This window comes from Trachymyrmex cornetzi, unplaced genomic scaffold (assembly GCF_001594075.2).
Source record: "Trachymyrmex cornetzi isolate Tcor2-1 unplaced genomic scaffold, Tcor1.1 scaffold262, whole genome shotgun sequence".
NCBI lineage: Eukaryota > Metazoa > Arthropoda > Insecta > Hymenoptera > Formicidae > Trachymyrmex > Trachymyrmex cornetzi.
Window position 1 is genome coordinate 1,665,904 of NW_017297292.1, and position 16,159 is coordinate 1,682,062.

The following is a 16,159-nucleotide window of genomic DNA, read 5'->3' on the forward strand; positions in this document are numbered from 1 at the left end:
GCATTCTGTACATCCAATTGCATTTCTCTCGCTAGCGTTTGATCCTATCAAAGAATCTCATCTATTTTCGCAGAGGAAGAGAAACCGGCGGCCATGCATGGAGGCGATCGACGAAATTCCACGGCGACTACATCAACCAACACCATACTGACTCTCGTGGCTCTCCTGATTATCGAAAATGTAAGACGATATTTCCAGATTCTCATCTGCCACGCCACGTGACTATTGTAAACCGACATTTTTGCAAAGTCAAAGTTCGTTGGAAGAAGTTGAAACACTTTGAATTTTTTTTCTTTTCTAGACTCGATTCTAGACATCTTATCGAACTCATGTATCGAAAAATCACATTACCTTTAGTTCATCTCAGATCTCGCGAGCTGAAACTCTCTGACGATGAAATCCAAACGCTCGTGAAAGAAGATGTGACAGATTCCGCGTGGGATCAAAGAAAAACCTATTTGCGAGTAAACTTAAAGCGAGAGATTCAACTGCAGACAGTTTTCCGAGAATCTCTGTATCCCCAGTGGCGAAATCTAAGGAGAACTACAAAGTTTCACGTAATCATGTAACTTTCGTTTAAAGAAACGTCTTATCCAAGTGACACTACTTGATAGAAACTCTGCTTCAACTCGTAACGAGTGAATAATATTCGTGGAATGAGATTTGGCCGTCTTTCGACGTGGACGAATTTGCTCGCGAACTTCAAGAACCAAGTTGTTACCTCGTGTCGTTGGTCATCATAAACTCTCGCGTATTGAAACAGAAGTTTTTTTCCGTGAAATCTTATAGTTTCTGCTTACATTAAAATGTCTTCAAAATATTTCTTTTTTTTTTTTTAAGCAAAGTTTATTTCCTCTGCATTTCAAATATTTAAAAATCTATTCTAATAAAAAATTTTATAAAAAAACAACATGAAACAAAAAGCTAATTTTTTAATATTAACGATAAAAATAATGGAATAATTGAAACTACAATACATAGGTATATTGAAGAAATTTTTAAATTCCAACAAAATTTAAAATCTTTTTAGAGAGCTTCACATTTCGTAGAGCATATATATATTCGCAAATATATTACATCTTCGCGAATGAATTTAGCGATGAAATCTCGTCGAGAAGCAGGAACATTTCATCATGGGAATCAGGTATTATTTGCTCCTTATAAGTTTGGCAAGTTTCTAGCAAGCAGTTTAATGTAAATGGGATATTGAGTTCTGTAAACAAAAGTTGTGTTTAGTAATGTTGGTTCTATGTTAGCTTTCACCAATGTTCATGATAATAAACTCTCGCAATTAACATTGTACATATTACGTATCGAAAGATAACAAAGTTATTTCATTTATGGACGCGTGCATTTACGTTTCGGTTTTATGATTTTTTTAAAAAAAGATTTATCGGCGACGCGAACAAAAATTATATTTAAGATTGTGTCTACAAATAAACTGCCAATCCACAGCTCAAATCAATTAGAGATAGAAGAAATCTTTTTACCCGCACGACTCACACGCACACTCTCAAAGTTAACTTTATGCCGATGCTTGTATTTGCTGTATATTAGAAAGTATGTAAGTAAGCACTTCAAGTCATTCCATTTCTTATGTGTGTGCAATGTATAATATTATCGTTATACAAATTAAATATATAAATATATACTGATACTCCCTAATCAGTATTTCGAGAAAACATTATTACAAAAATAAGAACTAAAAATAAATCTTTAAAAATGTTAGTTTATATTACATAATTTTATATGACGTAAAATGTTTTATGTTGAAAACTTGTTAAATGAATTGTCTAATTACATAACAATTGATCGTATGTGTATACATGAAATATAATTAAATTTTAATAATACCATAAATGTATTTCGTATCGATACCGATAAGTATAACATATGCATTGTGATGTACTTAAGTAGAAAATCATTTTTCATGACTGTTAATTTTGTATATATTAACTAACAGAAAAAATTCATTATACAAATTAATAAAAATGTATATGTCTAATCAAACATGCCTGATAGAAAATTAAAACCTTTAGAATTATTACTTTTAACATCTACGATCTTATTTGTGTGAACAGCAAAATATAAGAAATATAAATAAGATATAATTATTGAAGATTAAAAAAATAATAAAGGTTAATATCAAATACCGAGTATAAACATAAAAAAAACATTTAACAAATTAAACTCAAAATCAATTTTAAAAGAATATTTGTATTTTAATGAAAGTGAATATTATGAAAGTCCATTTCTTGAAAATTTTAAATTGTTTTTAATTTTAACAAAAAATATTATATTACAAAAATTGTATAATATTTAATTACATAGTGTTTTAAGTTAAGATTAAATGTTTAATTTATTAAAAAAGGTAACAATAATTAATGAAATCTGATAAAGGATATATTTTATCGATCTTTTAAGAGGTAAGTAAACATAATTAATAAACATATTAATTAATATTGATTGTTTAATAAATGTATAATTAGTGTTTGTAGGACTACGTTTTGTTTAAAGCTCATTAAGCATGCACAATGATTGAACAGTAATTTGCGAAAGAATCGCAATCGCTCAAACAATTGCTCCAACATTCAAACAAAGTAATCCAACTTAAAACACTTTGAAAAGTTCCGTGTAATTTATCGGTAAATTCCGACAAGCGTTTACAAGTGAAAGTAAGTTGAAAACCCGTGATTAAACAGAAAATTCTAATCTTGCTCATTTGTCAAATCGTAGCTACTTGTAAATCCGAATTACAATGAAATATCTCAAGTAAAGAAAAGACGTTGTATTAAGAAATAATTTTTTGTCATTCGAGTATATACGAAAAACAATTGTGCAGAAAATGAAACACTTTCTCTAAGAGTTATTTGTTATTTTTTAGAAGCTATTAATTTAGAAAACATTATTTATAACAATATCCAACAATTACGTTCAAAGTACGTTTAATAAAAGAATCGTATAATATAAACGTATAATTTAAAAAATAAACGTCATAAAAACATTTATAAGATGTTTGTAACGTCTATAACTCTCTAACTTTTTTATACAGCATAAAACAGTTTTCAAACGTAAATTATTTGCTTAAGTATAATTATGTTTGTTTGACTAAATATACTACAATTCATCTCATCGTGATATATTTCAACCATGTTGTATTAGAACAGAATTTCATGTTTAGAACAACCATTTTAATTAAACGTCAACTTACAATAATTATAATATGCAATAATTACATGGCAGAGAACTCGTTAGGTACAGATTTGCCGGCGTTCGATTCGTGCACCGGGTTTCCGGTTAATTTCGCAAATTAAGGGTACATCACGCGTCGATGCAGCGTTAGTGCAATTACGGTCACACGATAATTACAGTTACATTTTCGGATTTAAGCTGCTTCCGCGGTTTCATTAACGCGAGAAGCGCTAAGTACGTCGCAAACCGTCACGACTGTTTTAATATCGCGATATAATGTCGCTGTTATCTCGGAGCCTGCTTGGCGGAGGTTGCAAGACGGGCCATCGCGTGTCAAGCGATACAAACCGGAGACGTCTCATCCTCACCAAACGGGAAATGTAATAACTCTCTTCGCCTCCAGTGTCCTCGATGTATAACGAAGATATGCGCGGAATTGAACGCGCTCTATCATAACACAAAGCGTTTGATAATTATCGATCAACGCGTGAGATGTGATTCCCATGTTACGCTAATAGGTATCTAATATCTAATATCTAATATATCTGAGGAACACGATACAATAGAGACTATATATTCAGTGATTCAACACAGAATCATAAAGGGATTCGATCCAATCAATCTTTTCGATGCATTCACGATATTACATAGCAATAATTAACGACCTCGTTATCTGTGTGATGTACATGTGCACGGAAAGAACGATTTTGCATCTGAAAATTTAACTAGACACACAGATCTAAAAATAATTTTGTTGGAGCATCAAAATAATTACGTAGGAATTTCAAGCACGATCAGCGACGCTATCAAAAAATTTTGACATTCTATAGCTTGAACGTCCTACATAATTATTTTGGTGGTGAATTAGATGGTCCAATAAAATTATCTTTAGATTTGTGTATCTTAATTTTTAGATACTCCAACAAAACAATATATCAAAGAATATATTGTTATACGAGAAATAAGCGAGAGAATGTATTAGATCTTACTAATAGTAAGATCTTACTAATAGTAATAGACGTATTACGTCTTATTTATATATATTATTTGTAAATTTTTTATGAACCATACATACCCCCCTCTCCCTATGAGTAACCATATATCTCACCCCTATAGGATATACGGCAAAAATGCAAAGGTTTTTAAAAGAGTTCATTTTTTAATACAAAATATAAATATTTTGGATTTCTAATATTTTTTTCATAATATATAAACAGTACAAAGTTTTTACTGATATCGTTCGTTTACTTTAAACATAAATAATACTTAATAAATTAAGTTTTCGATAGGTTCGGCGTATATATATACTGGAGTTATCCTATAGCGAATTCGGTTAGATGCACTAGTGCATATTAAAGCTATGTTTTATATTGATCTAATCTGAATGTAAAAGTACTTCGAATGATAATATGCCCAATACATATTTTATAATAAAATATATTGAGAATTTCGCGGTTTAATCCATTTCTATATTTATATTAAACACAGATCTTTACATTGATTTGTGTTCAATAGCTTTAATGTGCACTGCAGTACGTATTAGTGTGTCCAATCGCTATTAGCCATTCGATAAGTGCTGGCGTTTGAGTCGTTAAGAATTTTCGAAAAATTAAATTCTCTCGTTTAAACGGTTCATCCTTGGAGCAAACAAGTCGCGAACAGTTTACCTTTCGAATCCCATTAATAGTAATTTTCTCTTGTACGATACAACTATTTTCTTATTTAAATTAACGACTTTAATTGTCGCATAGCGTTTGATCGCAGGAATAAAAAAAATTAAAATGTAAAAAGATTTTAATTGATATTTCTTTCTGTCGCTCTTTTTTTTTCTCCACTTCCGCAGCCAATGCGAATGTGCATGTCGTATGTACGAATCGATATACTGGACAAAAAATGCGTTCTGCGTTACCATCAAAAATTTATCAGACCAGGTAATACATAATTTAAGCACTAAAGTATGCGACTTTTTTTCCCCAAGAATTTTTATCCTACTTCGTGGTAAAGTTTCCCTAGTAGCAATTTATTGGCTAAATGTTGGGAGATATATTGGGCCAATATGTTGCCAATAAATGTACTATTAGGGTTTCTTGAACTTGATACTTTACATAGATACGATAATAATTAATAATTATAATAATAACTATGGAAATCAATAACTATCTCTTGTAGTAGTTATAGAAAGCAATTACTTATTTCGGAAATATTACATTACGACATTTTACATTTTACTGTACTGGCAATAACAGAATGAAGAAATTAAGCAATAAACCAATGTAATTAGGTTCAAATGAATAGCTTGCATTATTGCTTATTAATGTTATCTGTTGTGAATTCATCGTGTAATTATTTGTACAAATAGCGAGTAGGGCATAGGTTCGATTATCTTATTAAGCTTATAAATAAAATTTGTAGCAATTAAAAAAAATTCGATTAATTAACAACTAAGCGATTGCTGCTCCGAAAAATAAGATGCCTCAAAGTGATTATACAGCTTCAACGTATCTTGCTTTTTCGAATCATTTAATTTCGTCCTTTATAAAAAAAGTCCATTAAAAGCATCTCACGTTGTAATTGATACCATTAGCCGAACCGTAGACGATTCGATAGATCCGGACAGTTCAGTACAATACGCGCCATCGTTGTTCAATGGGTAATAGAAACTCGAGTAATTAAATAAATGGTCGCGTCACTCACCTTTTTTTCAGAGTCACTTTCAGTGCTCCGAAATCAGAATGCTACCTGTCATGGCAAATCCACCTAATGCGTAACTCCTTTCGTCGTTAGGACGTGCGCTAAACTAAGATTACAATCCAAATACGCTCATCTTAATAAACGTCAAGAGAGAGAGGAAACGCAGGAAAGGAAGACAAAATCGCGCATCTCATAAAGATGAAAAATCCTTTGCATTTTTAAATCCTACTATTTATTTTAATATATGTAAATATTACAGACAGAATGACCGCGCTCATTTCTACTAGCATACAAAAATGAAAAGGCTGAAAAGTTTAATAAATAAAAAATTTAACAAGAGAAAAGATAAATATAAAATTAAACATAATGCATTTAAACGTACATATATTATTACAATATTTTTAATAAAAATATAATTGAACGCATCGTCAGCACGTTGAGCTTGCGTTTACTTATTATATACATCCAGAATTTTAATGGAATGCTCGCGCGATCGTGTTAAGGATGGAATTCAATCGTATTTTTTGATATTAAATATAAAAATAATTTAAAAAAAAACATTTTTTGTTTTCAATCGAATTCGAGTTTACCCGTAAAGATGCAGGACACGTTAAAATACGCGTGACGCATTCCAGAATGGTGAAAAGCACAAACGTGACGAGATATCGCCGTACGAAAGCGGATATAAAAAAAATTGGCTTGACTTTTTGAGCAAAAAGCCGAAAGTGTTATTCACAGGACTTTATTAGCGCGTACAGGTTTAATTGAAATGGGCACACGGTTCAGTGCGATATGGTGCCTGCGCGCGCTTGACTTATAATTGAAAAGCTGCGATCCGAGAAGTTCTTCCAAGGGTAATAAACGAACAAGCGAGCGGAACGTTCGAGTCTTTGCCTTCGATATGAATACACTTATGGAGGAAAACGGTTCGCGTATATTCGCCCATAAAACAACCTATCGTTAGCAAAATTAATCCCCGTCAGAGCTAGTTGGGTCCAATTAAATAATACATCTTTTCGTGCGAGCGAAGTTAGTACGGAATACAACGGCGGCTTGTAACAGAAAAGTTTGTCTTACGATTCGCAAAGAAAGATCTTTCTAGTCTTCTACCTTATTAGCGAAGATTACTTGTTTAATAAATAAAGTGGCAGAGATGCAAGAGAATAGAAGTTGAAAAGAAAAAATAAGTCGAGTGGATAAATGATATACTTGCGTAGGGATGCTTAAGTTTATTACCCATTCATTCATTATTTGAAATGTCACAAGACACTTGATGTAATAATCATATTAATTATACGTATAGAATAATTTGCACATTTCTGTTAACTCTCTCGTTTCCTTCTCATGTCTTTCTCATTCACAGACAATTGCATTTCCTTAGGAAACAGATATTGCGAATATATTAAACAGAAATTTTTTATTTTTTCATTTAATTTATTTTTGTTAATGAAAATTCCAGAAAACTAATTCTAGTAAATTATTTCAATGTAATAAAATAACATTAAATCATATGTTTTTTGGGTATCTCACGTGAAATACTTAATTAATTAAATTAATTAAAATTAATTAAAATGCACACATAAATTACGTCCTACATAAAATTACGTTATACATTCTCCACAGAATAAAATATCCGTTAGGTTTGAATACTCGCAAAATAATGCAAATCAGCTTGAGAAGTCGCAATAACTATCGAACGAAGGACACGAGCGACAATAACGTTGTCGGAAGCGGACGTCTGCGCGCGCGGAAGAGTGGTAATGGGCGGAAGCGGCGGCGAGGATGGCGGGGACGAGAGGACGAATGGTGCACAGGAAGAGGAAGCTTGTTAACGCTTGAACCGAAAACCGCAGCCGGCGTAGCCTGGTCGCTGATATTAACGAGAGTTTCAGCTAATTATCACGAAATTTGAGAGTAAAATGCGACGACCATGCCGAAAGCTGAGCCCCCGGAATGCCTCAATCGATAGTCGCCAATCTCGGAAATGGATTTCATCCCGTTGTTTGAGATGGTTATATCCCCGTGATATGAATTCCGACACTCGTGCCGCGCTCTCTGTCTTTGTCTCTTTGTCCCTTTCTCTTTTATTCCTTCTAGCCCTTTCCATCTATGCAAAGTAAACGAATAAACCACGTTCGTCTCTGAATGCTCAATCGAGTGATAGAAAGAGAGAGAGAAAGGAGGGAAAGAAAAAAAGAGAGAGATTAGTTATCTATATGAGATATTACATAGACAATATTTAACTTCAATAGATTTTAACTTAATTAAATAGATAATATTTAACCCGATTTAAAAAGCACCTTACTTTTCCCAGTTGTCTGCGATTTACTTTAATCAAGTGTCTTTCTTGGAACACCCTAGAAAGATTTCTTTCCGCCATTGAAATGATTACTTACTCTGAATTAGTTAGACATTCTTTAATTAACGTTGTTATCTTATCTTCTCATTCAATATCATAACTCTAATTACTATATATTTTTTATCTTTTTTACAAAAATCACCTATCAAAACTATGAATCTATAAAAGGAAAAATATAGCTTTTATTTATAATGACTTGTTCAAATAGTATCAATCTGTTAGTCTCAAATTGTATCAATATCACCTCATCGTCCTATAAAATATTTTAAAAAAATATACGTTTATAAGGAATACATCAAGAAGGAAAAAATATACCTTATACATAATTTCTAGCACGTATGCAAACTTTATCAAGTTCAGTGAGAAGCAAAGACGGCTTGTTTTATTTTCAAATGCTACCATTATCTCTACCTCTATATATCCTCACGCCCGGTTCCTCATTCTTAAATCTCGCGCATCCCAGCCTGGATTTTTCGCTGGAAATCATGCTTTTACCGTGATCAAAATTTGTGAAAGACTTATCACAGAGATTTACGGCCATTCCGATCTCTCGCCGACGTAACGAGCATAAAACACGACCGTGCTCATTAGTTTTGATGTGCCGGTACCTGCCAACCAAGTCGTCTTTCGTCTTACGTTTCCCTCAACGCGTTCCTACCTCGCTGTTCCTCTTAGTTCTGCTCTGTCTCCATCAGCAACGACACGCCGAAGTGCTTTATTTCCCGTGGGCCGTCCAGGGCGAATGGGGGCGAATGGAAGCCCCGGCCGAGCCTGACAGAGGAAAGGCAATACAACAAACCGCCATTGTTCTACTCCTACGATATACGGTGCGGGCACAAAGTGACGGAGCACGTGCGATTCAAGATATCGATTCCGAGTTTCATGTCAGCATGAACGCCGAGGGAAACAATCAATTACGTGATTATCGATCCCGATTGAATTATTCGGGAAATCTCCTGTTCGGTTATTGCGCTCGTAAATTTATCGTAGGAAACGCGGACTTTCTTCGGCGCTTTACTTATCACAAGAGAAATAATAGTGGAGAAATGATTTTCTTCTCGTATACACTAAAAAGAGAGATATATAAAATTCGATATACAATTCGAATCGATATTCAATTGTAAATTTAATATTTGATTACTAATTTAATATTGAGTCGGTGCTGAATAAAGATTTGCGAAAATGAAAACCGCGTTTATTTTAATTATTATTACAAGTCACGTGCGCAAAATTGTGTAAACGATAATTCCAGTTATCTAAAAAAAACGCTGAATGTATTATTAATAACCAAACGTTATTATCAATTAACGTATTATCAACTAATGAATAAAATCAATTTGGACAATTTCTTTTATAAATGACTCGATTAATTATTATTGCTGAAAGACTCGGATGTCACAGCGATGGAACCAGTGATGGAACCAGCGATGCTCCGCGAAATTCCCGTCAGATCACGTTTTCCGTGAAATACGGAATTTTACGCTCGCTTGGAAAAGCGGATGGAAATAAAACGCGCAACCGATGAGGAAAGGAACCAATGACCCTATAACGTGCCGCTCATAGTCAGCCGAATCCGAAAAATATCGTATCACGTGTATTAAAACCCTGCGGTAGCGTACAGAGGAAAAACTCGGAAATCTATCCAAAACAAAAATAGAACGCAAGCAAAATACCTTGGAACATTTCCTAATGACGAACGAAATTGTGTCGAGAATATGAGATCGTTAAGAATCGCGATTATTCTTTTATACCGTAAAATAGACGCGATAAACGATAATTCGCAATCCAGACTATCGGCTATCTAATTTTTATTTCGATAAATATATCCTTTTGCAGACTCTTTATCTTTAATGTGACCAAACATCTTGCTATTGAAGGGATATTCTATTTTCGAGGTAATTTTATTGTCTCACCAAGCATATCAAATGTCCCGAGTTTAGCCGAAACAGATACCGCTAAACATATTTTTTTTTAATTTGTTAAATTATAATGATAAATCTAATATATTTAAATAATAATTGCTAAGATTTTATATCGATTTTGTTTCTCAGAATGTACACATGAAAGAAGTAAAGACTTGCTATCTTCTTTAATAAAAAAAAGTGCTTATTTAATGCATACATTTCTCCTCCCTCAATACAAGATAGCTTTAGTTAGATCCAAAAGTATCCAGTCACATCATCCATTCATTATCTATCTATTATCCATCTTTGATCTTATTTTATACAGTTCGAAATAGAGAAAGGTGTAACGGAAATACACTCCGATAATGCAGGCAAACCATTATATTAGCCAACACGAATCGATTGATAGACTATCGGATTATAGACACGTGAACATATGTTACGTAGATGCGTAATGTGATGGACAGATCTGTAGTGAACATCGATCGATATGTATGTTTCGTTTTAATGGAATGCGTTTACGTTAAGGCTTTTAGCTTGTTTCGCTTACATTAACCACCTAATTCGCTTTGTATTCTGAATATTCTGCATCTAACGTAACGTTTCAAATTTCACTTTGTGTATTTAATCTCTTACGATTTTTCATCTCTGTAATTATATTGTTCTTTATTTGATATGGCAATTTTAATCTCTGACAAAGAAAAATCGAAATAATATCCGAGAAAAACTTGAAATACTAATTTTAATAGAATTCTCGATGAAGACTCATGATGATCAATTACTCATGCCTCCTTTCTTCTTTAATTTTAGTTTTAATGAAAATTAGTCTCGATTTGACAATCAGAAGCTATTATTATCAATGGTAAATGTGATTTCGCCAAGATGTATTAGGAAAAAAATGGTTGGATTTGTGACTATAATTTCATGGTAATATAATTATTGTTAGAAGCTTTACTTTTAGTTATTACTATAATGTTCTATAGTTCTATAGTTACTACTATAATGTTCTATATAGCACAAAAGCTTACAACAAACGTTACTGCAACGTTGGAAATATTGCTGTAATATTGCTGGGATGATTTGTGCTGCATGGTATTATAATATATATTTTATATTTACTAATAATATATAATTATACATTTATAGAAACACAATCAATACTAGAAATTTTAAAATGCCTATTACGGTCAAAGCTGGATCTTCGTTGCTTAAATAATTCAATCTTGAATTATTAATATACTATTGACAAGCAATTAATAATTTGATGCTACCATCAAGCATTATATATTATAAAAATGTTAATATGTTAAAACTGTTAATAAATTTATTGCGAAAAATATTACCTTGGCCGGGACTTGAACCCGGATCTCTTGTATTCCGTACGAGCGTCCTAAGCCATTAGACCACACCGAGGCTTATATATTTATAGTTTTATATACCAAAAAGAACATATTGTATTGTCCCTAAAAACTATAATTAATAGTTATTTACAGTCGTTATCTATTCTTTCTGTATTATTATTTACAATGCAATTTATTTACGTGCAATTATAGTCACGAATATCAAAAACTTTTCTCTCAGTGTACTTAACCGCATCAGTCATCTATCGATTCATCTGTGAATAGCCACGAATTAATCGTCGCAATCTATAAACTGTAAACACTGCCAAATTCACCTAAGATTCCTAGAACGTTTCGCTGAAAACCCGACGATCGAAGGATCAACTTAGATGATAAGCGAATCGTATCCCGCGGTCGGATACGGAAATAGTACAAGTACGTACATATCCGCGCTTGAAATGGACGTGGAAAGCGGATGAGAGAGGCAAGGATCGGAGGAGAATGGCAAGGACATGAGGACGGAGAGTCATGAATATCGGTTTCCAATATAACGCTCAGGATATATTCGAGCGCGTTAATTCCACGTATCTTCGATACTCTCCTCTTTCTCTCTCGTCAGGAAAATTGGGAATTCCATTGCGTTCGCGTACATTAGGCGTCGAATACGCTTTAACGTTCACCGAACGCACCTCTTCCAGAAATATTTTTAATAGGAAAGCGGAATTACTAAATGGCAAACATGGCGACTGTTCATGGCTAAGAAAAACAGATAATAAAATAATTACAGCCAACAATTTTAAATGTGTAATATTTAAAATGTGTAATATTTAAAGATAATATAAAGGCATATACGACGCATGGCATAATCAAGATAAAGGAACATGGAAACGCTTGGCGATAATCGAAGTACACATCGTGATGTTACGACACTCCATCCCGCTCAAGTCCGTACGATCTGTATAATTCTGAGATCAGGATGATAGGATAGCATGTAAACCAGCGATTGATATCTGGATTATCGTCTGCTGTTCCATCTTTGTTCTTCCTCAACGGTTCTGGATTTCGCTTTACCTCTCTAGAAAATAGCGACGCTTTATTGATGCTCTTTTATATCCGTCGTATTTTATTAAAAGCTTCTCCCAATTGCATCTGCTGCTGATATACTGATTTATTACTGCTCGATCTTATCTGAAGATATTAAAACAACGATATTATCTGCAGAATTGCAATTCGCGAAAAATATTAGGGGATAAGTCTTATAGAATACATATCTCGTTTATTAATATAATAACAACGACGTAATTCACAAATTATCATTTTTAGCTACTTGCAAAAAAAATGAGAACATAAATTTATTTTTGACAAATACGTTTTTTAAAATAAATAATATTATGGTATATATACTTTAAACAATAAGATCTTAAAAGTGGACAAAATAATATAAAGTCCACACAATTTATTTTTTAAAAAGACAAATGTGCTGAAAAGGATATAAAATTTAAATGGACTTGTATAATCTGTTTTGTTAATACCGTTAATTTTCCATAGCCATTTCATTTTCTCGCATTAAGATACACAATCCCCCGATGTCTCTCAATTGCAGTTTTCGTTATCCTTGTGTCGCAATCATGCCTAATTGCGTCGCGCGCGTCCGGTTTATTCGACGAGGGAGATGTTTCTCTTGGTACCCCCGTAACAAGTCAGGGCGGACGAACTAATTAGTTAAAGATGGTAATTCGATGGAGAATATTCAGTTCGCTGGATTGTTTGGACAATTATCGACTGATTGTAATGAATTGCATCTGAGGCCACGGTATACAGACGAGTTTCATGTACGACGAGCGGCAAAGTGCAGTTGAAATATTAGTCACATTAACCCAATTTCTCAATTAATTCAGTAGTATTAAGCAAACGATAATCAGCGATATCAGTATCCGTTGTGAATTTTCATGATACCGATATGAATTGCAAAATCGAATTATAGACGTAACGATCTAAACGTGATGCGAGATACACTGAAATTAATCAAATAAAATCTTTCAATACAATTAAAATTGCAAGTATTTTGCTAATTTACGAGCGCAAAACAATTAAAAACCACGATTTCTCGAATTTCTCATTTTCGATATATCTCAATGCATTAAAATATTGTATCAATATCTCGATATATTAAAGTCTTAACATTAAAATTTTGTCTATTAATATATATATTAAATAGAATTAGAAAATTTCTATTAGATTTTGTCTATTAAAAATTTAAAATTGTAGCCTCTCTGTTTATCCTTATCTTTCAATCTCAAATATTTCTATTATAAAAAAATATTTAAATTGAGATCAAAATATACTTATACAGGTACAAGTAATAACGCGCTGTAGTATGTTCCAATTCTAATGTACAATTCTTCTATATAATTAGTACTATTAAACTGATGTCCCCCCCCCCCCTCTCTCTCTCTCTCTATGTGTTATTCATGAATTCAATAAACTCCGTTGTGAATGATTGATTGCCTGTTCCCTGACTAAACGATATTTAAGCTAATACTCTGCTTAGAACGCGAATAATTCCGACCTGGGGTCGCGCTCTCTCACAGTTGGAACTAATTTCCCATGAGATGTATACCGGTAACGGATTAGCTCGCAAACTCCAATAAGATGACACTGATCGGATACACAGTCGCACCGCTATAATTTTCGCGTTAATGATGACTACATTAACGGATTACGCGCCTGTACAGTGGGACTCAACCGGTCGAGCAATGTAACTCCGCATGTACGTACATGTTTACGTGCGATCAATTCAACGCGATGTGACATATTCCTGACACATATTGTACACACGAAAGGTACATGCTGCACATGATACTAAATGTATAGCCCACTTGAAACACAAAGAAGAAAATGAAATCTCCAAAGAGATTGCACGAAACATTTCCACCTGTAATATTTTTCACCTCTCTCTTTTCATATATCTTAAAAAATTATTATCTTATTTCGTTATTTTGTGCTCAATATTTTATATATTCAATTTACATAGTGCATTCCAATTTTTAAAATTGTTTTGTTTTATTTGCAATTCTTTTTTTATACTACGCGATGACAAAACTATATAAAGATAATATTTTTTTAATTATTACAAAATTAAGTATTCTTTATTTTTGGACGAATATTTATATGTAAGTATATTATTTTTCATATATATAATAATAATAATTAATACTATGAATAAAAATATTTGTCTTTTTTATAGAAATCTAAATAAAATAATGCAGAAAATGTAACCTTTTATTCTTTGGAATCCATATTATAACAAAAATTCTGCTCTCATTTGAGCATAATAATAGAAAATAAGACTGTCATAAAATAATTCTATTATATACAAATAGCTTTCTATTCAAACACAATAATAAAAAGATAATACCATAAATTATTAACAATTTGTAAGCAAAACTAAATTTAACTAAGCGCTATGCCATAAGTCAATATTTATTTTAGCTTTATCCTTTTATACTACCACTTTTTCTACCCATTTGAATAGCTAATCATTAGTGTTTGTTAGATTTTGTCGAGAAAAAGCCATCGACGTTCAATCTCTTTTTCTCAAAGTAGAAAAAATTTCCGTTTGGTAAACTTTCGTTCTTGTACATCTGCGTTTTAAAAATTTCAAGAGTGGCTTGTCTCAAATCAATTCATGATTTCCAGACGCTAACTTTTAGCGAAGCAGGAAGGTATCTACAGGATAAAGCTGTATGATAAAACGTTGAAGGTAGTAAGGAGGTCGAGAACGGAATGCGTCGGAGAAGAGCGATACACAGCGTGGCTCTCAAATCGAAGTTAAGATATGCAAAAGGGAAGTTTTTGAAGATGTGCATACGGAAGCAGTCGATAAATAACGTGGTAAAGGGGGGTGAATCTGCCAACAAGCCACTACTCGCTAAAAGTCCAACCAACGAGAAAACTTTCGACATCCTGAGCGATGAAGATTTTTTTTCTATTTCTTTACGATATAAAGAAACTTCCAGATTGACAAAAATATGAAGGAAACGTTAAACGAGATACGAGAGCTTCTTCAAAATTTAATCATATAATATTCTTAATCAGAATATTCTTGCTTTATTTAGAAATATAATGTGCTTTCTGTTCCTCGTGATTAAATAAGATGTGTACAAATTTTCACACACACAATTTTACGAACTACAATGTATTTTTGTTCAGGTTATAATCCTCTTAAAAAATAATCCGTATTTTATATATTAATTCTAATTTATAAAATAAATTCATTAAAAATATAAAAGTTATATATGTTTTTATACAAAATGTAAAAAAAAAGATAGTTCTTGGAGATACTAATAATGAGTAACATCTTCCCCACAAAAATGAACTCTTTTTCGAGACGACATAAACATATAATAATTTCTCTTTAGAAAGGGTATTTTAAAAGGAACGGAGCGTCGTGTTTTAATCTCTTCTCTTAAAGTTCTCGCAAGCTGCATAGCTGATTACGTTGGAGCACTGTGTGCCACCAAAAATTTTCTTTATTAGTGATTGTGGAAAAAAGTATTATATCGAGTTAATTTGTTAAATAAAAGAAACTCTTATAAGAACCCCAATTTACATTGTACATAGTTTGCAAAAAAAAATAAATAATAATTACACTGTAATATTTCTTAATTGTC

At 32.5% G+C, this 16,159-nt stretch overlaps 1 protein-coding gene across 2 annotated transcripts in view; it reads left to right on the forward strand.

The window, feature by feature from the left end:
• LOC108761762 (uncharacterized) overlaps positions 1 to 769 on the forward strand; it is a 73,116-nt gene extending 72,347 nt beyond the window's left edge. Inside the window, exons 5-6 of one of the 2 annotated variants that reach the window (XM_018508473.1) lie at positions 74 to 180; positions 302 to 769. In XM_018508473.1, coding sequence (XP_018363975.1) covers positions 74 to 180; positions 302 to 313 — 119 coding nt within the window. In that variant the 3' untranslated portion in view covers positions 314 to 769. Of the gene's footprint in view, positions 1 to 73 lie in introns of both variants that reach the window. The other variant, XM_018508472.1, reaches the window with a different exon arrangement.
• Positions 770 to 16,159: the final 15,390 nt, after the last annotated feature.